Source organism: Punctularia strigosozonata (genome assembly GCF_000264995.1).
Source record: "Punctularia strigosozonata HHB-11173 SS5 unplaced genomic scaffold PUNSTscaffold_3, whole genome shotgun sequence".
NCBI lineage: Eukaryota > Fungi > Basidiomycota > Agaricomycetes > Corticiales > Punctulariaceae > Punctularia > Punctularia strigosozonata.
In genome coordinates, this window is record NW_006767435.1 from 2,103,756 (window position 1) to 2,128,747 (window position 24,992).

The window sequence follows — 24,992 nt, forward strand, 5'->3', positions numbered from 1 at the left end:
TGCTTGACGCGGCGGCAATCGCGGACCTCAACTGCCTTCGGCTGATCAACGACTACGCCGCCGTCGCGCTCGGGTACGGTATCACGAAGGCGGACCTGCCCGAGCCCGAGAATCCGCGGCATGTTGTGTTCGTGGATGTCGGGCTCTCCGCCTCCGTCGTCGCCTTCTCCAAGGGCCAGCTCGTCGTCAAGGGCACCGGCCTCGACGCCCACCTTGGCGGGCGCGAGATCGACTACGCGCTCGTGCGCCACTTCTCGGAGTTCAAGACCAAGCACAAGATCGACGTCATGTCGAATCCGAAGGCGACGTTCCGCCTTCAGGCCTCGTGCGAGAAGCTGAAGAAGATTCTCTCCGCCAATTCGGAAGCGCCGCTCAACGTCGAGTCGATCATGAACGACATCGATGCCACCTCCAAGCTTACCCGGGAGGAGTACGAGGCGTTCATTGGCGAGCTCCTCGACCGCATCCTGGCCCCGATCCAGGCCGCGCTTGACCAGGCCGGCCTCAAGCTCGACGACGTGCACTCGATCGAGCTCATCGGCGGCTCGACCCGCATCCCCGTCGTGCGCGCCAAGATCCAGAGTGTGTTCCCGGGCAAGACGCTCTCGACCACGCTCAACCAGGACGAGGCCGTCGCGCGCGGCGCCACGTTCTCGTACGCGATGCTCTCCCCCGTCTTCCGCGTGCGCGACTTTGCGATCACCGACATCGCGAACTACTCCGTCAAGATCCAGTGGGAGAAGCAGCCCGGCGACCAAGACGAGGACACCGAGCTCATCGTCTTCGCGCGCGGGCAGACGATCCCGAGCACGAAGGTGCTCACCTTCTACCGTAGTGGATCGTTCGACCTTCAGGCCGTCTACGCCGAGCCCGCAACCCTAACTGGAGGCATCAACCCGTGGATCGGTCAGTTCACAGCGAAGAACATCACGGACGAGCTCATGGCCGGCGGACTGTCGACGATCATGCTCAAGCTATGGTTCGAGCGCGACGAAAAGGGTCAGCGGCGCGTGCCCGTGCTCCTCCACCGGCTCCGCATCCGCATCTCCGATCCGCTCTATCGAGAGGCCGCCGAGGGCATACAGGCAGGGTCTTAACATTCTCACGGGACATTCGGAGGGCGGGTACGATCACGAGTACGGTTACGCCGACGACGAGGGGAAGGAGAAGCCGGCGAACGGGACGGCGCGCAGCCAGGTGAAGCACAAGCACCATTCGGTAACGGGCTCCATCCGGCGTGGGTTCAAGAAGGTCGAGCGAGCGCTGCATATCGGCCACCAGGGACGCCCACGGCATCGCTCGGACTCGCAATTGAACGGGGACGCGAATGCGCGGTCCTCGCAGCAGGACGGAGACGGCTCGTCCTCCTCGTCGTCGAACTCGTCGGACGAGGATTCGGACGAGGAGCGCGAGCACCGGTACATGCTCGATCCGTCGACGAACACGAACCCGCTGAACAGCCACGGCCCTGAGCACGATGGCGACCTCGGGCTGATCCAGGGACAGGCGCAGGCCGGCGCGTCCGGCGACGCGATAGAGAGCTCGCGCGACATTTCGTTCAGAGGTGATTATTGCATACGGAAGTGTCGCCGCCTAGAGTTATTCTAACTGCTCACAGGTGGAACTACCTTTTGCGGAACAAGGTGGGCAACGCAACGCGCACCGTGCCAGTGTTCATGAAATTGATGCTCCTTGATACAGAATCATTCACGCACGATGCCGTTCTTACTTCCTCCGTCCGAGTTCCACCCTGACGAACTGACGAGGTTGGGTCTGACGGGCGAACTCGAGTTTCAGATCTGTCGCTCCGCCGGCCCGTGGTCACTGGGTACGCCGCAAAATCGAGCATTCTATCCAGGAAGCTTATCTCAAAGGTGCGTGTGCGATAGATGGATGTCATTAAATGTTCAATTGAATGACTCGGACCAGCCATCCAAATGTCGGAGCACTTCGTATACATCGAAAACCAGTTTTTCATCACATCGTTAGTGCTCTGCAGTCGCTATATGACAACTTGGACTTACGAGTACATTCCTAGTACCATGATCGGAGACGTGAAGATAGAGAACACCATTGGTGACGCTCTTGTACACCGCATCATCCGAGCCCATCGCGAAGGTGTCTAATGGAAGGCTTGCATCCTGATTCCTCTCATCACTGGATTTACCTTTCCCGTGGATCATAATGATGCCAGCGCCGTAAGCCTTATCATGCTGCCGTGCCCCCATCGTTAATGATGGTACACCCATTAGATCCGTATCATCCTCGAGTGCCAGAATCGGATGATCAGCCGCGGTCCGAACTCTATCTACGGACGCCTGCGGAAAGAGGGTATTGATGTAGGCGATTCCATATTCTCGCTGTATATGTCTTTGACCATGCGTCCAGCCTGACGACTATATCGCCGTATTCTGCTTGCGAAACTGGGGCAAGCTCAAAGGCGATGTCCTAACGACAGAACAGGTTGGCAACCGTGACTCTGAACTCGCTGCGGTCATCAGGGACACCAAGATGATCAATGGGTGTGTCGATACCCATTCAGATTCACGCATAATGTGACTGAGCGAAAATCCGCAGCAGTATGGCTGGTAAATCCTTCAAAGTCGGACATTTCGCCTACACCTTGAGAGTTCACCTCATGCGCGAGCACCTGGGTGTTGACGTTGACCACGCAGTACAAAGCCGGATTCCTCCGCATCGATGCCTCGGGCTCAGACGGGCTGATGTTTGTCTTTGTGGTATGTGGCGTCAGATGCAGCAGTGGATTGCAACACCCATGTTCAACATCGCCTAGGCGGCCATCCTCGTGAACTCCATTGTGGCGTCAGACAATATGACACAGCAATGGAAGCACTTGGCGTACGTCACTGCGCATGGGATGGTGGATGAAACATGGTGGGTGCGGCGTCCACAACATCGGTTTGGTGGCCCAACTTACCTGTTGTTGCTTCAATGCTAGCAGTATCAATCCCAGAAGCAATGTTTCTCGGTTGTAATGTTGCAGCAGATAAGAATGCAATATATTAACATCACTGATATGTACCAGACTTCGGAGCATAAGGATGCTGTACTAATAACTATAATGCGAAAATCAGGTTTATGAAATAAATGGCCACACCAAAACGACGTGCCTGAATCATATACTCTTGTCTCTGGTAAGTGATACTGCGGTGGAGAAAGCCAGTGCCACAGGACAGGCGGCTCGGCGGACGGTGGCCTCTCTTGAACATATAAATTCTGCGAGTGTGGATACACTGTTTCGCTGATCATACTCTGAACATCGCACCTTTTGCCATTTGTATCATCATGTTTGCCTCCACTGCCGCCGCCGCCGCCTCAGCCGACGCCGTCACTGCCGCTGCCACCGCCTCCTCTGGCGCCTCTGTACCAGTTACTGCCTGCGAGGATTGCAACGGCAACTTCCCCAAGAAGGTTGACCCTGGTCCATGTGAGCGATGCAAGAAACTAGAAAAACTCACTCTGGAATATGGCACAGAAGAGGCTCAAAACCGTACTGTACGCCACGCTCGCACTTCGGAGAAATCTTCTATTAATTATTTTGTCTTTCATAGGCAACCTGGAGCCAATGCCACCAATGCAGTGCTTTCACCAAGTTCTCTGGACCTGTGCGCGGCATGTGTGGGTCTTGTGCAGCATCAGCACAGTCTGTTCCATCAGGTCAGTATGCCCATAACCTTATCTCGATAATTGCATTCTACTTACACCTATGCGTGTGCAGTGCCACCCTCAACACCCTCTGGTATGTTAACTTCCAATCAGTACCGACTATTCATTCACCATCGATTGAACTAGGAGCTACACTGCGTAACGCACCACCCGTACCTACTTCTCCCTTACATGAACGGTATCGTGAAAATCGTGCCCTCGCTGTCCAAGCTCGTATGAACAGAGCACCCAAGGCTCATCTCCAGCTTCACGCTGCTGGACCGCACGCACCTACCATTGCCCCGACTATCGGCGTGAACACGCATAGCTTAAATGGGATGAAGACGGGCATTACTGAGTATCCAGGGCGTGAAATATCAGTGTCGATGGGGCTTCATGGCCAGAGCATCCTTGATGGCTTTGTAGGGCATGTCAGCCGCTCGTTCCCAAGCACAATACTCATGGATGGTACGTTTGTGGCTGGGTGAACTTCGTCATATAAATCTCATATTGGATATAGATCTTGTCGCTGAGGTTCTGGACTCGCTCAATGTTTATTGGTGCAAGAAAGCCAGTGCTTCAATTGTCCCGTATGTCCCAGCTATGCGTTTGCTGACATGTACTGAAGTATGAGTGCTAGGGACGATGTTACTGTGCGATGGCCAGGCAACCTGCAGCCTGAGCCTGGAACATTATGTCGGACTTTGGGCCAATTCTATGACGCTCATAAGCAAGTCCCCAATAACCAGGTCTATTTCAAGAAGCTGCAAGTTCAGAAAGGGTCCAAGCCAGGGCAGTGCATGACGCTCATGCTGTATCTTGACCATGAGAGAGTGGGTGATCGTATTTCATCTTGGAAGATACAACACTAATATGATTAGTGGGAGGAGAGGACAGGTTGTAAACTGCCCGCCGAAGCTTTTGTGGTCAAACGCAAACCTGGAAAGGTGCTAAAACGTACTGAACACCCTGATGGTGATAGCTTGCCTTCAGCTATGCCATCTAAACGTATAAGAGGTGAGTGTCTCTCATGTTTCAATATAGGTTTGATCTGACATATGCACCTCTGAAAGGCTCCAGCGCCGCATTACGGATGCCATCAGCCTTCAAGTTACCCTCCGTATTGCGGTCGCAAACCCTGAGAACACCTCAAACGACCCCTGTACAGTTGATGTTTGCCACATACGAGGTTAATCCGATGGATCATAACGTAACGGTATCCTGGCCAGGCAGTGAAGATGCCAAAGTAGTGCACGGCCATATTGGCAATACCCCTTTTGGGAGTGGCGCAACGAAAGAGGTATTTGAGGTATGAGTTCGAACCAGCGCTTGTGATCAGCTTGCTGATATGAAGTATGCTACAGTTACAGCTCCTTGGCAAAGAGCAACCTTTTGTGGCGAAGCGCATCTACAATATCGGTCAGAGCTTGGGAGGTCAAATCTCTATTGATGACAATATGCGTTATCTGCAAGCTGACTTCATCCGCCTCATCCTTGGTGCTACTTTTTTGAAGCAATTCTATAAGCAAGCAAAGGATGCAAATGTTGAAGTTTCGACCCGTCAGTTATACCTTTGCTGAAATTGATATATATCAATGCACTTACATTTGTTGTCTAGGCTTTGAGTTTACGCCCTGCTATCTGGCACAAGAGCTCATTACAGCTGAAGATAGCCGTCCATCTCCTGCATCTGGTGTCTCCCTGGAGTCATATAAGAGCCAGACGCAATGGAATACCGACCGGGCTATCTACTGGCTCATCGAGCCTCGTCGATCTTCCTCAGTCACCAAATACAGCGGGACTAATGTTCATCCCAATCAGATCAACAATCTCTATGCAGAGACTATGCAAGCTTTCGCTCATTGGTCACTGTATTTCACAGATGGCACCTGGGTCTTCACCGATTTGCAGAGTACGTCATTTGGACACTTATTACCTAACACTTTTCATGACTGTTTACTTGACGGGCTCTATTGGTCTTACATCGCATCAGAAGGAGGGGCATATTCTATTTGACCCTCAGTCTCACAGTGCTACAGGGTATGTTTGTGCGCAGATATGACTCAGACGTCTGCTTATGACCTTCAAATACAGCGATAGTGGCCTGGGCGACTTTGGAAAGGAAGGGATATATAAGTTTGTGGCGAGCCACAAGTGCCTACGCATCTGTCGTGAGATGGGAATACCTGATGGTCAGGACGATCTTCATGACCACTCACATGATAGCGAAGTACGAACAGGCGCACAGGCTGAGAAGGAGGAAGCGGAAGAGGAGACCGAGGAAGATGACCTGGCCTCTTCACTAGTGCGTATCACGGAGAAAGTAACCGAGCAGGATTCAGGGAAGGTAAACTAGTTACTTGAAGGACAATTAGCTGCTGAATAAAGTTGGGAAGTAAAATGCTGTCTGAGTCAGCTGGGATATATATTGTGATTTGCCATAGAGCTGCGTAATGTAGTGGTGCCAGGCCGATAAGGATGGGCGAGGCAAGAATGTACGGGTGCGAGGGTCATCGAGGCAAACCTAGAGGCTGCCCAGTAGGATGTATAGGAAGAAGTAGAGCAGATATTCGGATAGAGGGGCGGTACTGGCTGGTTGGTAGTCGGTCAGTTTGCTCATTGATTCGGACGCGAATAGGTACGGTGGAGAAACGAGGTGAGCAAGTTGCTACCGTACTGTACATGGGCCAGCGCAATATAGGGGATACGATACCAAGTCCATGTCCAATCGCCGTGTCCCTCTTGCTATCCTCCCTATCAAGCCCGGCCCGTCGTCCCTGCACCGTATCAACCGTCGGCCATCCGAGTTGATACCGATAATGCCTGATGAGTTGAGGAGGATGGGCCTGCGCAAGGTTGAGTGGGTCGAGTTGATCGTTGAGTGAAAGGGGTGATGAGAGATTAAGAGATAACGGCGGCACTGCCGCCGGGTGTTGAGTAGCACGTATCCAGCCACACGTCGCCTCAGAGCATCACAGTAACATAAATTATAAACACTAATCATAAGTTACAGTGGTAGAGAGCACGGGGAGCATGCGGAGAAATGTGTCCCATGCAGTGCTCACTTTCAACTCAGGAGAGCCGATAGACTGATATGCATAAAAGGCTGCATCAGCAAATACATCATCAACCCACCGGAAGGCGTCCTCCCTGGTTGTGTCAAAGTTAGAGCGGATTTCTGTGACGTTGTGAATATCAACAGGGATAGACACCCGTTCTCCTCCATAGTCCTGCGGGCGAACCATGAAGTCGTTTGGAGTCCCACCAGTAGGTAGGAGCACATTCTTCTGCTTTCTTATCCTCTTCGCGTTCCACGCATGCTTGAAGTCATCCAGAACAAGCTGGACAATCTGTGGCCAAAGCCACTGAAACAGATCACTATGGATGTGATGAATTACAGCATTCCAGGTTGAATATAGCAGGTACTCACCAATGAAGCGGATTTCCTCCATTGAAGATACCTATCTCAGTTCCACGGAGCATCTCCTCCCGCAGATTCCGACCTCCAAACTCAAGCCACCACTTCCACTTGCTCTCGATCGATATGTTGTCTGTGCTCTTCAGTGTCAGGAAAGGTGGATATTGCACTGGGTCAATCTCAGGTGCATGCATTTCACTGATACGTAATGTGAGTTACCGGCAGATCGTATATCAGAGAATAAACAGCATACCGTAAAGTGATCTGTAAGCCACCCATGTCTGCCGTTTCACTTCCATGGTCAACCGTCAGCTGAATGCAGATAGCTGTTTATAAAGATGTCAGAACGTCCAATCAGAGGTTAAGGAAGAACACGTACCACCAACTTCAGAGATGGTATCGGCGAGAATGTGGCCAACAGCTGCTGCATGGCGAACATCGGGATAGCACTTGGTGTGAATAATTTGTCTCGTCCACTTATCGGTGATACCGTAGATACCCATGCCAACAGGTCCAATACGGAGCGCCTTGCTGCTGAGCTTTTCGTGGCCATCGGCATGCCATTCATGAAAAGGGCCAAAAGCCCTAAGGAAGCCACGTTGCTTGACTTTCGTGCGGCCTCCTGGATAGCGTAGGGCAGCACCTTCAGGGTGATGGGCATGCATGACCGAGCGTATGATGCTCCTGTATGACATGAAGGTGATCAAGTACTGTAACTATATAAACGGTGAGCACAAACCGTGGAAGCGGGTTGCCTTCAAGCGCAAGTTGCGTCTTGATAGAGTTTGGGCCCCGACCGCCATGAGCATCCTCAACCATCTTCTCACACACCAAGGTTGTCGCAGCAGGCAAAGATGGTGGCTTGCGGGAAGTGGGGATGCCAAGCTCACGCTGGATCTGCTTGAGCTTGGTGAGGCTGGAGCAATAATTAGTAGACATTCATAGCAGAAGGTTGAGTCAACGTACCCGATAGAGTAACCAAGCTCAACTTCTAGCCGCCGAAGGCGTTGGTTAAGGGTCAATTGCTCGCCGACGTATGCCATGAGCTTATCGCGGAGCGTCTCGGAGTCAGGGACTACATGTTGAAGAATGAATGACCAAAATATCTGCAGGGTGGATATATTACCATCACCGTTATCATATCCATTGACGCCGATGGTGTTGACCATATCGCAAAGGTCCAGGAACTTAGGAAGTTGATACAGAGATGTACTGGTTTGTGAGCTAATGATACCCAATGTTTTTATATGCGCACAAGCACAATAGCCCTAAAACTCACCCACATCGTGGCATTGGCCATGGTCGCATCACTCTACCAGCTATCGGCCACATGAACAAACCAGTGATGGCCCATTGATATAACCCACTGAAGGGTATACAGAGGCTGAGGGCTACAATGAAAGAATTGCTGAGAATATGTATATGTGGCACAAGCTCCTGTACGCCCAAATTGGGCTCGCCGCAGATGACATGGGTGCAAGTACAGCATCTATAGCAATTACAGTGATGCCTTTATGCTGTGATCGAGTGCAGATGGGGCTTAATCCATGTAGACGCATTAGACTGAGACTGAGTAGGGCGATGAACCTACCTGGGGAACGCACGGCTGGAAGTCGTCCAGCCTGGACGGGTCCGTGGGAACATTACATGATGCAGGTGGCTGAAGCGCGACTCGCGGATTTCAACCGCGACCAATCGGCCTACCGTAAAACGCGCGAAGTGCCATATGGCCAGCGTTACGCTTCACGACGGTGTAGGATTGACTCCACACTCTCAGGCATCGTGCGGCGCTCATGAGCGAAGTGGTACCAAAGCCGCGCAGGTCTTCAGGCCACGAGCCTCGAGCGATGATGATCTTGCCCGCGAGCCAAGTGGACAAGTGCGCTGAACACCACCTCCCTGAGCCAGAAATACACTGTTTGCGGCGGCTCAAGGGGTCCGGTCAGTGTGCCGAAGACGTCTTGCACAACAAGCCTTGCCGTCATAGCCGACCCGGTCCCAGAGCAGAGATCTGGTCCGACTGACAGAAAAAACGGGGTACAAGAGCGAGAATATAGGTGAGAAAGCGTCAATCGTCCCAGGATTCTCGACCTTTCCCACGGGGGAACGATGACGAAAGCGAGCAAAACAAAAACAAGGCAGTATTTATGTTTGGGACAGCGAGAGATGTGCTAAGCTATGTAACATGGTGCATGCGTTCCACGGAGTTCCATCCACTAAGCAGGCCGAATTAAAATCACTCATCGCGACCCCTGCGACCAGGGCGGCTGGACGCCATCTTCTGGATGGCCTCCCGGGCCGCCTCGATTGCAGACTCGGAACCTAGGACTAGGGTCAGAATCGCCTTGTCGAACGTCCTGTACACGAGTGCTCTCTCACCAATGATCACTATCGTAGTGTTTTCGCGGCTAAGGGTGATGTCTGCGCCGGTTTCGTCACGAAGACGAGCAACGTTGGCTCCCTTAGATCCGACGATTCGCGGGAACGCGCTGCGATCGGGCATAGTGAGGAAGCCGACATGGGACATCTTCTCCGCCTGGTCGATTGCATCTGCAATCCTTTTCTTGGCTTTCTCCAAGGCTGCGTCGTCCCGGGCCTTGAGCGTCCATTCCGACTCGCCCTCCTCCGCATCCTGGTAGTTCGGCACCACTTGCCACTTGACCTCTGGCGTGGTATCGTCGCCTGCATCGTCGATACGAGCATCGCTAGCACCAGCGGGAGGCGGAGGAGCAGGGACGGCTGCCTTCTGCGGTAGCGCGGAGTGTTCCACAGTGACGCCGAATGAGCGAAGGTTCCGGAAGAAGTTGCCCTGTTGCGAGATGAAGTGGTGATACTTTAACGGAACCGTCACAGTCGCCGTCAGCGGTGGAGGACCAGGGGCCTTGACAGATTTCTGTAGATGGCAATGAGTGACCTAGCACGTCCTAGAAAAAGATCATCGCAAACCTTGAGCTCAGCGATGGCAGCTTCACACGCTGCACGAGGTCCAGACACCTTTACGATGTCCGCGGGGTCAACATCCTTGACGTCGGCAGCATTCTCTGCATCGCCGACGCTGTGGTAAGACCGGGAGCCGGGGAACTGGACTTGGCAGCCAGTCCGGGACTGCAGGTCGTTCAGGTGCTGACCACCGCGTCCGATAAGGGCGCGGTGCTGAGCTGCGGGGATCTCGATCGCCAATACGACACGGTCGCGGAGGCTCGCCGCCACCTTCTCGAGTTCCGTCTTCAGCTTCGCTACCACCTTAGGATCGCCCCGGAGGCGAACCTCGTCGCCAGACTCGCCTTGACGAGGGCTAAAATTCGCGAATTAAACATTGAAGGGTATGGGAGAAATTTATCACGAACAAGCGAATGAGGCCGGCTTGTTGCCGAGGGTCTGAAGGGCCTCCGGCTTTCTGGATGAGCTCACGAAGGCCTTGACCGCCTGCACCAATGATGGTCCTGTGGAACTTGCTCTCAATGGTGACAGTGTCGTTAGCCTCCTCGCCGACTTGGTCTGCGATGCTCAGGATGGCGGCCTTCGCCTCTTGTATCGCCTTCTTGGTGCCTCGGATGGTGATGTTAGTTGGCGCGTGATCGTCGCCGCCCTTCTCGACATCGATCTGGGTCGACGTCTCGTCCTTGATCTCGTTGATGGTGGCTCCACCCTTACCAAGGACACGCGCGACTGCCCGGGTCGGTACCGTGAACTTGACGACGTTGCTATTCTCCTTCTCGTAGTCAAGGGCCTAACAACATAGTATTTAGTATCGTCCTCGGACCGCGACGTCGTACAGCTCACCTCCAACAACTCGGACTTCGCGCCGGCAACACCTTTCTTGCCACCCTTCACGAGAACTTCATCAGCCTTCAGAACTTCCCGCGTCTTGGCTTCCGCGCCCTCGGCTTGGCGGGGGAAAGTGATCTTGACACCGTACTTCTCCTCCAACCGGATAGCATATTTGCCGCTCTGACCGATTAGGGAAGCATGGTACTGGGTGGGGATCTTCAATATCTCGGATGTCTCGTCCGCCTGATAGTCTGATCAGCATTCATCGTTTTCGGAGGTAAAGCGAGGGACACTGACTAGGCGCTCGACTTGAGTAAGGATACGCTTCTTGGCTTCCTCGACATTCTCCTTCCGCCCGGTGATCTGTGATGATATATTAAGTCACTGACGAGGGAGCCTTCAAGGGGCGAGCTTACCTTGACATGGGACTTCTGGTGAGCACCCTTCTTCTTCTTGCCTCCTTCTTTCTCCTTGTCCTCGGGTTCGTCGGAGAAATCAACCTTGACGCCGAGTTGATCACGGATTCTGTTGACACCAGCGCCCTGAGAGCCAACAATGCGTCCGACGAACTCCCTGTCGACCTCAAACTCGACGGACTGCATAACGTGGCGTCAACGGTTTTCGTTGTACGTTCAGCATGCGCCAACATACATAGCTGCTGACGATCTCGTCGTTCTTGGCATCTTCGACGATCTGCTTGATTTCCTTGACAGCACGGTCGACGTCGGCCCTAGCGCCACGAACAACGATGATATCCTCGGTCGTGCTGTCGCCAACGTCCTTGCCAAGCTTGATCGATAGCGTCTTCTCCTCGCCGATAATGCTGTACGGGACTCAGTCAACCAATTCCTCGAGCATAACAGGCGACACACGCGTTAAGAGTCGTGCTGTTCTTGCCGATGACAGCTTCGTGCCACTTTGTCTCCACAGAGACAGACTCGGTCTTGACGTCGGCAGCTTCCTTGACCATCTCAAGTAACTCGTGTTCAACATCCTCGATCTGCTTGGACTTCTCCACCGGGTCGCGCGATGCATTGTGTGTGGAAGGGTCGTAAACGAGCAACACCGAGGATTGTTCCGCGGACTCAGGAGGGAAGAAGACTGAAACGTTGTTGACATCGTGGAACTGCTTGAGCCTGTCAAAACGTGAGCAATGTGCCTTGCTCAACAGATTGACAGACACAAGGCAACTCACTTCTTGGCATTCTTGGTCCCTTGGAGGATGCGATGAAGCAGCCAATCTATGCTGACCTCCTTGATACCGCCGATGAGTTTGCCGATGAGCTCCGAGACCTGGCGCACAGCACCATCTACGGCGGGCTTATCACCGATGAGCTCGATGTTCAAGATAGCCGCCTTCTCCATCACGGCAGGAGAGGGAGTGAAGACCTGGACGCCCGGATGTGCGGCGCTCAGGGTCTTCGGGTAGTTGATCCGAGTCATGTAGGTCAAAAGCTGCCTAGACAAGGTAATGGGACCGGGAAGAGGGAACTCGTGGATGTATTGCGAGTTGGCCTTCTCCATGACAGCCGCGAGACCTTGAGGCAAGTCCAAGGCTTGGCCCCAAACAGTCACTTCGTCGCTCGCCTCATCGGGGCTTGCTACGAGGACCGAGCAGCGACTCTTGGCAACGATCTCATCGACAGCCTTGCCAGACAGAAGACGGTGCTGGCGTTTGGGCAAGGAGATCTTGAGAGAGGTGATGGTCGATTGTAAAGACTCAATATTGCTCTTGACAACATCAACGACGCGTCCAACAGCTTCGCGATCGCCGCTGACGGTGATCTCCCGGTCGGCAGTGCTCAGCGCAAGATTGACATCTCCACCCTCGGCGGCAGCCTCGAACACGGCGCGACGAGCCTTGATGAACGGAAGCACATGGACCGGAATATCTCGCACGCGTTGAGTGCTACGAGACGTCTTGGATGCAATGACCTGATTAATCAGAGTCTGCGCTTCCAATGCGAGAGGCTGAGCACCCGTGATGGTGACCGGGACCGTGGGCTCCTCCTCTTCATCAGCACCGGAAGGAGCAACGCCGTTGGTATGACCGTTAGCAGCAGACGCGTCCTTGCGGGGAATGTCGACTTTGACTCCAGTTTGATCACGAATGAGCTTGAGAGTAGCACCTTGGTAACACCATCAGCCAAACATCCGGAATTGCAGTCAACGAAGCTAACCTTTGGGACCGATAATGGCGGGGATAGTCGAAGCGGGAGCGTTGACCGTGAGAGTGACCTACACGAGCGTTTCAAATTGAGGGACCGCGTAGCCACGCGGATGGATGATAACATACCACAGGAGACAGCAAGGCCATGAGACTTTTCTTGGCTTTGTCCAAATCCTTCTGCGAGTCCGCCTTGAGATGGAACGTCGTCTGGCGCGTCCTCTGGTTCGTGGACGCCTCTAGTTTGACCTTATACTTGCTTGCAACCTGCTTCATGACCTCGCTGAGGCTGGTCGGCTTGCCATCCTTGCCAGCAGACGAGAGATCCACAGCTGCCACGTCAAACGAGTCCGCGATCATGGGCTGCGGGATCGCCTTCAGACGGGGAACCGGTCGCCATGCAGGGGCCGCCGCCTTGTTGGCAGACGGGGCCGGGGCGAGAGACGGAAAGGCGGTCTGCGAGTCGGTGTCAAGCTCCTCCTTGGCCGCGGGGGCGCGCGCTTTGGCAGGAGTAGAGTTACCGAGAGCAGGGAACGGATCGGGTGCGCCTTCTAGCTCGAGCCTCCTCTAAATCCAGATCAGCATAGGACGCAGATCGTACTGAGACAGAAGTGCACTAATGTGTACCTGGAGGTCGGCAGCGGAGAGCTGGGCCATGGTTTTGTGGATTTAACGGGTGTCCGGAAAACGCAGAGCCAGTGACGGGAAAGACCAAGTCGCGAAGTCAATAATGACTCGCGACGAGAACAAGAAATACGAAGACGCAGGAAATTCTGCGGTGGAGGAATGGTATGAAGCCGTGCCCGCGCTGGCCCCCGGGATACGCGCCACGTACGAAGCACGTGATACCATATCCTCTTTCGGGCAAGGTGGTGCAAAGCGTGGCTCATATAGTTCTACACGTTTACACCTGGCAACGAGAATGCGAATTACAGACAGATGCAAGGCCGACACAGAGCCCACAGAGCATTGGGTATCAGCGACCTATCAACTTTCTTTAAGTTCAATCCACAGCATTGGTCACGGTTGTAGACTACAGCCCCGCTCCAAACTTAAAGAAACTTGAGACCACCGGGTGTGTGCCAATGATGCTGCTACGCAATTCCGCCTACTGGCATTGCAAAGCGGTGCCAAACGCCTGGCAGTCTGAATGAAAAACTGTCAGTCTAAATCTATTATTCCATGCCGGAAGCGCTACTTACGACCAGAATGAAGCCCGGTTCCAGGGGTGCCATCATCCCACTCGCAAGCAGCGTTAGCCTTCTTGCCATTGCAAGCAGAGACTTTGATTAGCAGACAAAAAGTCAGCGAAACATTCGATCGCAATATACTCCAGGTGAACGTACTCGGGTCACCTGCAGTCGCCATTACTCCGCTAGCGAAGAAAAGCGCGACAACGCCAACGATAATGCTTTGGTACTGCATTCTTGCTGTTGTGATGATTGTATGCGATGAATGAAGTGTGATAGGTGTTTTCGTGATGCATCCTTGCAACTGGTGGCGAGGGTATTTATACAAGTGAGAGACCATGACTGCGACGCATAAACGGTCCCAAGGTGCAGCCGTTTATTGATAGGAGCTGCTCCGAGCACCACGCAATTGGAACTGCATCACGGAAATCGTTGGTTCCGCTGTGATTGAAATGGATGAGAAGTAGCTCAGCAGCAGCACCAGGTGTGTTGATGTGGGTTAGAGGCCATGGTAACATCATGAGTGCAGCTGCTCAGGGCATTGTGCAGTAGGGGCCATGACGTATGTTGGTGCCGTTGTGAAATATAGATTCTCAAGCGGATGTATCTGGGACCACGGAATGCCCACTGCGAGTTGATCATAGGTTCGAGATGCTCCGCCATATGCCTGATCAGGGCATTGGTGGAAGGACCCTGTCTCCTCCGGACGACTCGAATCGCGCTTGCCAGTGCTGATCTCTTGATGCAAAGCTTTCTTCACACGCAAGGTCATTGCATGCAAGTAAATGTGCAAAACTTTATGATTTAGACAATATAGCAACGAGAGGAGGCTGGCACAATTTACCGGCCCGTACAACTGCGTGACGCCTACATCATCATCATGTTGGCCAAACCGCCCGTGTTGTATGCCATCGGCTTCAACGGAGGGTGGGGCACCGCCTCATACTGCGTGTACTTCTGCGTACCAGCGGAGTCAATCCGGATCTGGTGGAGAGGTATCAGTATCATTTCATTGTATATACTTGACTACACTTACAAAAGCGCCCTTGTTCCCTGCCTGATCCACATAATTGGGCGCGGAGAATACCTGTTGAAGAGTTGCAGGGCCAGAAATCAATCGGAAAACGGATGTGCACCCACCGTGGTACATAGTCCATCATGTTCAACGGCATATCCGTCTAGGAAATCGGCGTTCAGCGGCATCTCCATGAATAGGACAGACCCAAGCTAACGTACCTTGCCGCACTTCGTGGCTCCGGATGATACCAGTCACGCCATTGAGCTGGCACCATCGTCGGGTTACATCAGGTCCGAACGCGATACCAACTCCCTGGGAGTACAATACAGATCAGGTCAGCGATCCAAGGGACGATATGAATACACAGACCCGCTTGCTGGGACCGCGACCCGGCCGCTCCTGAGGGTCAGTCCAGAGAAGCTGAATATATCTGGTCAGCGCGTATGCGCATTGTCACAAGCCATTCATATTACCTCGCCTGTAACATGACCGTCAGATTGTCATCAGATTGAGATCCAATGAAATAAGACATACACATGAGCCCTTCTTGTCCAGGCTGCAAGCCTACGCGTGGAAGTTTGCGGATTTCGTCGAGGGTGACGCCATCCTTGCTGAACAGACCTCCGTGAGTGACGAAATACCTCTTCAGGCCCTGAGGTGATAGGATGGCGCCTTGAGAGTTTGTTGGTGGCTTTGTTGCGTGTATCATGGTTGCCAATGGCACTGGAAAAGGCAGTTGTCGACATTCACAGTTCTCTCGTGTACTCAGACTCATACTTACGTGCAGTAAAGGCATGAGCGAACAGCTATGGTCACAATATCAGCGGGAGTCACCGCAAGGGCATGAAGTGGACACACCTTGTATGTTTGTTCTCCATGCTTGTGTTTCGCCTCGCCTTCAAAGCCATACGTCCTGTTCATGTCCTTCGTCTCGTGGTTTCCACGGTTGATGTACATGTTCTTAGGATATAGCCCTGGATTGTCGTCAGGCCTGCGGGTTTTTTGCACCCATAGAAAGCTTACATTTCAGAGCAAATGCGGTGAGAATGACCTCGATCGACCAAGAGCCTCTGTCAACCAAGTCCCCATTCATGAGTAGACAATGATTCTCTGACGGCAAACCCGTCAACGAGAATAGGTGCATCATGTCGAAGAATTGTCCTGACGAAATACAGTTTGGCAACCGAAAGTTAAGGGAAAAGGGATGACACACCATGAACATCGCCGATTACGTCGCACGTCATATCATCCTGCAGATCGATATCCACAAGAGATTCTTCCTTGACGAACTGGGAGTATGCTCCCAGCACAATCTCCCAGACGTATCTCCGAGGCAGCGTTTTTCCATCCTTGAACCACTGGATCATGTCGGCAATAAATTGTTGCGTTATGGAGTACTGGCCATCTTCGGTAGTCTCCAGCTTGGGGCCTTGGTACGACTTGTCCATATCGCAGCCTCCTTCACGGATGATCTCCAAACACCTTTCCACCGCGCTCTTCTCCTCTTCCATCTCGATCGCCTATATTGGAGGGTCAAATATATGTACAGTAATGGTAGAGCGTTACCCACCTTCTCGAACTGTATCCTCTTCACCAATTTCTGCGTCGATTGCAGTTGGTCCTTCACGGCCGCGTTATTCGGTTCGATGGCGAGCACTTTCTTCAGATCTTGCACTGCCAGCTGGGGTTTCAGCGTTTGCAAGTAACATGTCGCTCGTCGATAGTACGCTTTCGCGTAGTTGGGGTCGATCTCGATTGCTCTCGCTGTCCCAGACACTCGTGAATAGGCGCTCACGCGAGTCGTGCGATGTACGCACTGGCATCGTTCAACGCATAGCCGTGCTCCTCCAATTTCGTGCGCGCGTACGCTCGGTTACAATACAAGATCGGGTCGAACGGATTCTTCTCGATGGCCTTCGTGTACAGATCGGCGGCACCGTTGAAGTCATGATCTACATTACACGTACGCCATACGCGCGAGCCCTCGTTCAATTCACGTACAGATACTCAGATGCAACCCGCTGGATGCATACTTTTGAAGCAGGTGTTGGCTTGAACCTTGAGGCGAGCGGCCTCTTGTTTGTCCTGATCGGAGACGTCTTCGAGGGTGAGCCGGGACATGGCTGGTGACGGGGGTTGCGAGGTTGCAGGGGTGCTTGCAGCCGGACTTCCAGCGCTAGAAGAAGACGCTTCGCTCATTTTGACGGATTTATGCGAGACGGCTGAGACGGTAGACGCAGGCGGTGATGTCAAGGGCAGAGCGACTCGCGTGAAGGGAACGGCGGAAGCTGGCGGAAGCCAACGGCATCCACGTGCCGGTAGTGGCGGTGCTATTTGCCGGACGTGATTGGCTCACTAAGCCCGACGCCGACCTTCCCACGCCCTCCATGCCCGCTTGTGATCCAATGTCGGGCTCAGTGATCCGTTGCCGGGTTGAAATACGATGGCGACCATGATCGACTGTCTCCAAGCTTTCTGTCTCTTACGCTCACCCTAGTCACTCGCTCTTTCACGACGCCGGACGCCATGCAGTTCACCACCCTTTGCGCTCTTTTGCTGGCCCTTGTAGCTTCCGTCCACGCGTCGGACATTCATCACGGTGCATTGTCTCGGAAGCACGACCATCTGTCCCGCCAAGTCGCGAAGAGAGGCAATGGACGCTGCAAACCCAGGACTGTCAGTTCGTCGAGCGCGACTCATACCTCGACCAAGGCATGTCCTACACAGACGCTACAAAAACCCGCGAACTAATATCCTGTAATCCTTCAGGTGAATGAAGCGGTCGCGAAACCCACGACCACCTCTTCAACCAAGAAGGCCGCTCCCACCACCGCGGTTGTTTCCAGCTCTCTGATTGCGGTCACTGACAAGGCATGCGGCGCATCTGGCGCTACCAGTAAGGATCCTACCAATGGCATATTTGTCACGCGCTCACCATATCTATTCTAGAGAACGTCAAGGCTCATTCTGGTCCCAACGGTAACATCGATTGGCTGAACTGTGGTGTGAACGAAGGTGGATGGTATGCATATACCAGTGTCACTCGCGACACCAACTCACATGAAACTCCAGGACGCCCCCTTACGTCACGGTTAATGACATCAAGGCTGCCTCCCTCGAAACGGCCCTGGATAGCTCATCTAGTCCGTTCCACGCATGCAAGGACTACATCGGCCTGTTTACGAAGTACGCGAACGAGAACGGCCGTAAGTGCCGCATCTTCATCGCCTTGCCTCAAATGAATCGAACCAACACAGTGCCTCCCATCCTGATCGCGAGCATTGCGATGCAGGAGAGCACCTGCAATCCGAATACTGTTGGCGGCGCGGGCGAACAAGGTCTAATGCAGCTGACCAAGGACAAGTGCGGCGCTGCTCCGGGCGGTAACTGCAAGGATGTAAACTATAACATCAAGACCGGTGCCAAATTCTTCGCGGACAGCCTCAAGGCCAACGGCGGAGATCTTCTCCACACGATTGGCGGGTATAACGGTTGGCCAAAGAAGATGACATTTGTGAGTGTACCTATCCGCATGCATGCACAGGGGATCTGATGCTGATGTGATGTAAGTCCGAGGCTACGGCTGCCGCACACACGGACTGTTGCCGCTGCCAGAATAACCTTGACTAGTACGTATCAGTATTTATAATTGGCATGGTTGATGACTGACCGTTGCTTTCGCAGCTTGCATCAAACATTGAACGGGTGGATGCAAAACGTCGACCCCTATACCAGCAAGATTGGCAAGTACTGGAACCTTGACCAGTGCTAGACCCTCGACCGAGAGGGACGTGCAGTCATTCGCAGTCCTACCCCGTCATCTTGTACTAGTTGTGGCGTGTCAATACCCAATTTGAAGCAATATACCCCCGTGTAAGTAGTGCCGTCATGGCGCTGCAGCTTCACTCATCCTTCGACCGCGCTGAACATCGAGCTGAACGCATGGCGCAACATGATGTGCTTCGCCGATCTTTTCCCCGTCCTGAGTCCCAAAGACGGCAAGAAAAGCGACCAGAAAACCGGGTCTACACCGATGGGGCCTACTCCGGGGACATCGAGATTGGCAAAAAGCGTGATAAACAATGGTCCGTCACGAAGTAAAATTGCATATATCACGAGCGCAGAACTTCACACTGCTACTGGAGCACCATCAATATCGTCATCCATAGGTTCGCCATCCACGTCATCGATCGGTTCGCCGTCCATATCATCAATCGGCTCTCCGTCTATATCATCAATGGGTTCGCCATCGACGTCGTCCATAGGTTGCCCCTCGACATCACTTCCTTCGTCCATGGGCTCGCCATCGAAATCAGCATCTTCAACGGTGCGTGCAGCGATATCTGGAATGGCTGTCTCAACCGTCGCAGGCTTGAACGAGCTTGACTTGAACTTGTTGTTCTGAGCCACCGGCGTGCTTTCTTCTTGAATACTTTCTACTGGCTTCGCACGAGGCTCTTGTTCCCGAACAACTTCACCCTCTAGCCGCTCTCGTAGCTCCCTAGTGAACTCGGGTGGGAAGACAATCCAGTCATCCCAGATATCAATAATTGCAGTGATCTGGGCCTTGAAAGTTTCTGCCGTAATTCGACCAGGAAAGGAATGGTAGATGGTTGAAAGGTGGTCAAAAACCAATCCAAGACGGGATTGGAACTCGTTGCGGAACTTCCATGCACCAGTTAGCGGTACAGCGGAGTTGTGGAGAATGTCGCATATGAGGTGCAGTCGGGATACTTTGCGCGGGACAGGGGTGCCATCGACCAGAAGCGAAGAAACGATTATATCGGCGACCTGCACAGATAGGTTATGAACATCGCGAGGTGATATCGAAGAATGCTGAGCCTACCTCCGACGCTGCCTCCGCGTGTTCAAGGCTAAATGCCATACACCGCGCGAGTTCGCCACGTTTTCCAGAGATAGCTCGGAGCATAGCTTCGAAGCGCCGTCGCGCGAGTTTTCCTAAGGCGTTCTTCCTACCATGCTCGCGCTCAGACTCTTCCCCAGAGTCAGTCGAATAAACAGAATTGTAGCCCTATGTTCGATTATCGCCGATGAGCGGAAATTCCAGAAGCCATTATGAATTGCATACATCGTCGTCGAACTCGGGCTGTAAGGTCGTCCCATCTTGCACTAATGTCTTGTAGTACCGATGCTTTCTATGCTGTCATCCGGAAACAGCATGCAGGAACATCAGCAACTTCCTTAACGCGGGGGAATGGACAACTCACGCTTCGCTTTGTCAAGAACGAGTAACGAGGGTTATTCTTCTCCCTCTCAACAAGACTTTGTTCATACTTCCCATCTTCGCCGTGGCCCTTGACTTCTGCGGCAACCGTCCGGATGAAGGTGTCCGTCACGTCATCACCATCTTTCACAGGGGACCTGCTACGACTCCTCCGAGCACGGGGAGAACGGCTGCGACCCTTTCCGTATCGCGAACGGCTGTAGGAACGCCGGCGATAGTCGCGGGACCGGGATCGCCGAGTAGAGCGCTGACGTTCGCGCGAGTCGGACCGAGATCGCGATCGCGAGTACGAGAGTCTACGAGGTCGAGCCGGCGAGTGTGAGCGGGACCGACTGCGTGATGTCGACGCCCCCTTTCCGCCATAAACTGTAGGGAGAATCGACCACTAAATGATTGTGATCTCCGCGAGGTGTAACTGTAAGCTTACCATACTGCGCCCTGGGCGCAACCGGGACGGCCTTACTCCAGCCCACGCGAAGGATAGAACCACCCCAGTCGAAGCCATCGAGTTCTCTTAGAGCGGCCTCGGCGTCACGACGCTTCATGAAAGACACGAAGCCGCTAAGCCCGGCATTCTTTGAGCGCCGGGAGTTCGTCATATCAGCACCGGGGCCAACTGTAGCGTCGCCACGAGGCCACATGATTTTAACCTGTTGACAGTCAGTGGCTTGTACCCTCCATTAAGGTCGTCATTTTAACGCACCGAACCTACGGGCCCACAGCGAGCAAAGAAGAAGCCTAGACTCTGCTCGTTCACATGCGGGGGCAGGTTGGCCACGAACACGTTGGTTGTCTGGATAATACCCGTTAATATTTACGGGATTGAGTTCGGAATGTGCTCTTTACCTCAGGATCGCCGCGATCCTTGCTGCCACTTTGGCCGTCGTAAGCTGAGCTTATGGTCAGCAGTATACCTCGCAGTTGACAACTTGACAAACCCGCTAGTGCAGTAACGGATCGTCCGTGAGCTATGGCGAGAGCAGGTGCGTTAGGTGAGACTCCGGGGTGATGGGCATCACACATACCATTACGCGAGTATCGAGCTTCTCTGTCGGCCTGATCCCTAGATAGACTGTCAGCTTCTAGCACGCATAGCTAAGGTTGCTTCCACCTTCTGATTTCCTCCAGGAATGCATCCATGGCTCTCTTGCCCTTTGGTTTCGGAGCGGCAGGTGGCGGAGACTTCGCACATATCAGTGTTTGCCTTTGAGTAGACCAATGTACTCACAGCGTCATCCTTCTCGAAAGCCCGCATCATACCCGACGACCCTCCCGTCTTCGCCTTGGGTGCAACGGCATATGTTTCGACGGCGCTTGCACCACCAGCTTTCACGAAAGCCGATCCTGGCCGTCCTTTCCGACCGGTGTCCTCGCCCTCGAACGCGTCGAGAAAGTCTGCGTAAGCCTTCGCGGCATTCTCTTCCTCTTCCCTGCGCTTAGCTTCCGCGGCCTCCTTCTCCCTTTCGCGTCTGGACTTGCGGACGGTACCTTGAGCGTATTGATTGAGTTTCTGTTCGTCCACGGCCTTTTGCTGTGAATATGTGCATAGTTAAGTGGGATTGACGTTGGGAGGAGAAGTCCATGTGCATCGCACTGGAAAGGACGAATCGTCGTCGTCGTCAAAGAAGGCAGCAAGACGTGATTTGGTCTTGTCCATGTTGTTATGCTAGTAACTGCAGAAGTCCATGCACAAGGGTACCCTGAGCTCAGTGGAGTCCGGGTTGATAGCTATTCTTCGGGGTGCGAGCGACTGCCGGCCTCAAAGAGGCTGTATCACATGCACGTCAGTTCCGTGACTGTTCAAGGTCATGGAGACAGCATCGGCCGCCAAGTCGTTCTACAAGTTCCTCTTACACCCTGACTCCATTGCCTTACAAACACATTCTATGATGTGGTGAATATTCTACACTTCATTCACTGCCGTGTGACTATAACATTGGTCCTGCTGCTCTGATTCTGTTGTCCGTGGGGTGCGGTCCCGAGTAACGCCTAATAGCAGCGTTGTAATCGGTGCGTGTATTTGCAGTCTCTTTCAAGTATTACCTTACGATATGATACAATTACACTTAGCAGTACCTAGCTGAGTCAACCCGCTGTTGCTCCGACCCGGCGGTGGAGGCGCGATAAACCATTATCGACTAATCCACGAACATGTGGACATGGAGGATGAGCTCTTGCTGCCGGTACCGAATGCTCCCCAAGCATACCGCACTGCCTCCCTCATGGACCAAACAGATCGTAGGCTCCTTGCCCTGCACTACAGCTTGCGGCGACGACGGTGATACGTCGATCCCTATCTGGAATGACAGCATGCTCGTCGGCAACTAGTGCGCATCGACCGTCAGGATGGTCCGGCCCGCTCTGTAGTCTGCGACCGCTGCGGAGCTAACTGACTGGAGTTACCGCTGTTTCATCTTGCCGTGATCTACGCTATTGACTTCACGCCGACGTGGTCCTGCTCACGCCCATTCTGTCAGTTGGCTACCACGACAGCCCAGTTGCCATAGGGTCATACCGCTTGCAAATTGCTGTAACGATGTCAATCTCGATTACCACAATCTCCACTCAAGTATATTGAACCACACCGAATTCACGTAGTCAAAACACGCCGTTTTGCACTAGTAAACCCCTCGGACTTAACGCACACAAACCAACGCCAATAAAGCTCTTACGCAGAGAAACCTAACTCCGCGCGGCCACCAAACATGCGTGTCCGGAGAACCGGAACCATCGACGGGACCGTTCAGGTACGCTCTGACGGTGCTGGTAGCTGCAGCGTCTGACGACTTGCCTATCAGGAGCGACCTTGAGTGATGATCGCGCAAAATACGCGCGAAATCATCTTTGACAGCAAAGAAAGATCGTTCGAGAGGCACTTGATATCATCGTTCTAGGGCATTCTTCAGGGACGCCGGCGACCCCACCAACTCAAAGAGCAGTTCAGCATGTTCCGTTAGTGTCGTAGATCCAATCTGTTTATTCGCGACATGCCCTCATGCCCTCATGATCGTTCACGTCACGGAGGTCGCTGATGAGCAGGCGGAGCAATGATGACACCGTCAACGCAAACCCGCTTTTCCGTGCGCATCCTTTGCGGCGATTCTGCTTGCTGGACCAAACCGTACCAATTTGGAACCCGTTCGACCGGGGCGCATAAAAAGGATCGTATCTGTCTCAGATCGCACCAGTCGTCGAAAGAGATCATCTCGGTGAGCTACTCGCTTTCCTGTCGTCTCCAGCCACTGAACATTGTCTCCAAGGCGTTGTTTTCAGCTATGTTCATCCCACCGTTCACCATCTTGTTCGTGACGCTGCTATCGGCAGCATGGGCCAAGCACTGCACCAACTTTGTGCTACCTGTCGACATTTCGGCACGCAACGGCGTGTTCGGTGGACAGAAGAAGATCGAAGACAACTTCGATGCGACCAAATTCGCGCAGAACTTCACGGTCATAGGCCATAACTATACGAATGACATCCTTACCGGCTATGCGACAGTCCGGGGTAGGTTTAACATCTCCGCTGAATTTTGCGTACCTACTTCGTCCGTTCAGCGGAAGAAGACGGTCCAGTTTCTCATTCATGGTCTGAGCTTTGACAAAAGGTATGTCCTTTCCTCTCTGCATGTATCTATGGATCGCTGACCACTGTGGCAGATATTGGGATTGGCCAATCGATCCCAGGAAATACTCCTACGTGGACGTTGCGACCGACGTGTTCGGTTATAGCACGTTCTCTGTAGATCGCCTGTGTGCAGGCCAATCAACTCTCGCTGATCCTTATAGTGTTTGCCAAGCGCAAGCTGAAATGGCAGCGGTCGACGTCCTCACCACGATGCTTCGCAAAGGAGCTGTCCAAGGAGTCGACGCCTCCCACTCAATCGTACACATAGGGCATTCCTATGGTTCAGTCATCGCGTACCTCCTGGCTGCACAGTCACCGAACAACACGAACGGCATCGTCCTTACCGGATACAGTCAAAATGCCACAGGATTCGCCGCCACCGTTGCCGGCTTCAGCGTCCGCACCGGCCGCTCGAACCTCCCCAAGGAATTCGGGAACCTCGACCCAGGCTACATCATCTATAACGACATCTTCAACGAGCAGTACATATTCATGTACCCTCCTTTTGTCACTCGGGAGAACGAAGAATTCGTCGAGAAGATCAAGCTACCCTTTGCTTTCGGAGAAATCGTCACCACAGGCAGTACCATCGCGCCTGCTGATAAATACAATGGTCCAGCACTCGTCCTTACGGGGAGACAGGACGCTATTTTCTGCGGCGGCGACTGTTTTGTTACCGGAGACCCGAGTGTACCGAGCATTCCTGCGACGGTCCGGCGGAACCTGCCTCATGCCAGTCCTTTTGAGGTGATCATCCAACCGAATACCGGTCACCTCATCAACATGCACTTCAATGCAACCGGGGCCTATAACGCCATCAATCGGTTCCTGGAAAGTAATCACCTGTAGGCCTGGTTCCGGCAGAATTTCTCAAACTCTCTTATCGAACTTCA

The 24,992-nt window shown here is 53.3% G+C and overlaps 9 protein-coding genes across 9 annotated transcripts; 5 read left to right on the plus strand and 4 right to left on the minus strand.

The window, feature by feature from the left end:
* Positions 1-89: 89 nt before the first annotated feature.
* Positions 90-2,794, plus strand: PUNSTDRAFT_132001 (HSP70-domain-containing protein; the record flags this gene model as incomplete). Its single annotated transcript, XM_007381315.1, has 10 exons — positions 90-1,016; positions 1,090-1,556; positions 1,619-1,643; positions 1,702-1,828; positions 1,930-1,984; positions 2,039-2,087; positions 2,253-2,339; positions 2,389-2,522; positions 2,578-2,674; positions 2,753-2,794. Coding segments are annotated over 10 exons (2,010 nt in total), but the record flags the coding sequence as incomplete, so codon positions are not given.
* A 2,528-nt stretch (positions 2,795-5,322) lies between these two features.
* On the plus strand, positions 5,323-5,571 carry PUNSTDRAFT_40300 (uncharacterized protein; the record flags this gene model as incomplete). Its single annotated transcript, XM_007381316.1, has 1 exon — positions 5,323-5,571. A coding segment is annotated over one exon (249 nt), but the record flags the coding sequence as incomplete, so codon positions are not given.
* Positions 5,572-6,662: 1,091 nt separating this feature from the next.
* Positions 6,663-8,253, minus strand: PUNSTDRAFT_63217 (uncharacterized protein; the record flags this gene model as incomplete). The annotated part of the gene is made up of 7 exons (XM_007381317.1): positions 6,663-7,044; positions 7,097-7,263; positions 7,331-7,410; positions 7,464-7,768; positions 7,824-8,000; positions 8,051-8,159; positions 8,211-8,253. The coding sequence occupies 7 exons, from the start codon at positions 8,251-8,253 to the stop codon at positions 6,663-6,665; spliced, it is 1,263 nt and encodes a 420-aa protein (XP_007381379.1).
* A 785-nt stretch (positions 8,254-9,038) lies between these two features.
* PUNSTDRAFT_99129 (uncharacterized protein) lies at positions 9,039-13,797 on the minus strand. Its single transcript, XM_007381318.1, has 13 exons — positions 13,650-13,797; positions 13,152-13,589; positions 13,036-13,093; positions 12,051-12,984; positions 11,728-11,991; positions 11,507-11,678; positions 11,272-11,451; positions 11,153-11,218; positions 10,868-11,098; positions 10,432-10,814; positions 10,031-10,379; positions 9,464-9,977; positions 9,039-9,406 (listed from the first exon to the last, which is right to left on the minus strand). Exons 1-13 carry the CDS (start codon positions 13,677-13,679, stop codon positions 9,321-9,323), a joined length of 3,705 nt encoding a protein of 1,234 aa, XP_007381380.1. The 5' UTR covers positions 13,680-13,797; the 3' UTR covers positions 9,039-9,320.
* Positions 13,798-14,130: 333 nt separating this feature from the next.
* PUNSTDRAFT_132005 (uncharacterized protein) lies at positions 14,131-14,447 on the minus strand (the record flags this gene model as incomplete). Its single annotated transcript, XM_007381319.1, has 3 exons — positions 14,131-14,168; positions 14,225-14,305; positions 14,369-14,447. The coding sequence occupies 3 exons, from the start codon at positions 14,445-14,447 to the stop codon at positions 14,131-14,133; spliced, it is 198 nt and encodes a 65-aa protein (XP_007381381.1).
* Positions 14,448-17,883: 3,436 nt separating this feature from the next.
* Positions 17,884-19,102, plus strand: PUNSTDRAFT_142083 (lysozyme-like protein; the record flags this gene model as incomplete). Its single annotated transcript, XM_007381320.1, has 7 exons — positions 17,884-17,910; positions 18,000-18,126; positions 18,180-18,252; positions 18,303-18,436; positions 18,488-18,744; positions 18,801-18,859; positions 18,915-19,102. The coding sequence occupies 7 exons, from the start codon at positions 17,884-17,886 to the stop codon at positions 19,000-19,002; spliced, it is 765 nt and encodes a 254-aa protein (XP_007381382.1). The 3' UTR covers positions 19,003-19,102.
* A 158-nt stretch (positions 19,103-19,260) lies between these two features.
* Positions 19,261-21,863, minus strand: PUNSTDRAFT_83654 (uncharacterized protein). Its single transcript, XM_007381321.1, has 11 exons — positions 21,704-21,863; positions 21,587-21,657; positions 21,501-21,538; positions 21,414-21,443; positions 21,322-21,365; positions 21,179-21,268; positions 20,903-21,125; positions 20,459-20,841; positions 20,320-20,391; positions 20,077-20,262; positions 19,261-20,021 (listed from the first exon to the last, which is right to left on the minus strand). The coding sequence occupies exons 1-11, from the start codon at positions 21,731-21,733 to the stop codon at positions 19,359-19,361; spliced, it is 1,830 nt and encodes a 609-aa protein (XP_007381383.1). The 5' UTR covers positions 21,734-21,863; the 3' UTR covers positions 19,261-19,358.
* A 757-nt stretch (positions 21,864-22,620) lies between these two features.
* PUNSTDRAFT_119077 (uncharacterized protein) lies at positions 22,621-23,054 on the plus strand. Its single transcript, XM_007381322.1, has one exon. It carries the CDS (start codon positions 22,627-22,629, stop codon positions 22,801-22,803), a length of 177 nt encoding a protein of 58 aa, XP_007381384.1. The 5' UTR covers positions 22,621-22,626; the 3' UTR covers positions 22,804-23,054.
* Positions 23,055-23,750: 696 nt separating this feature from the next.
* On the plus strand, positions 23,751-24,948 carry PUNSTDRAFT_111881 (uncharacterized protein; the record flags this gene model as incomplete). The annotated part of the gene is made up of 2 exons (XM_007381323.1): positions 23,751-24,079; positions 24,132-24,948. The coding sequence occupies 2 exons, from the start codon at positions 23,751-23,753 to the stop codon at positions 24,946-24,948; spliced, it is 1,146 nt and encodes a 381-aa protein (XP_007381385.1).
* Between the last annotated feature and the right edge of the window lie 44 nt (positions 24,949-24,992).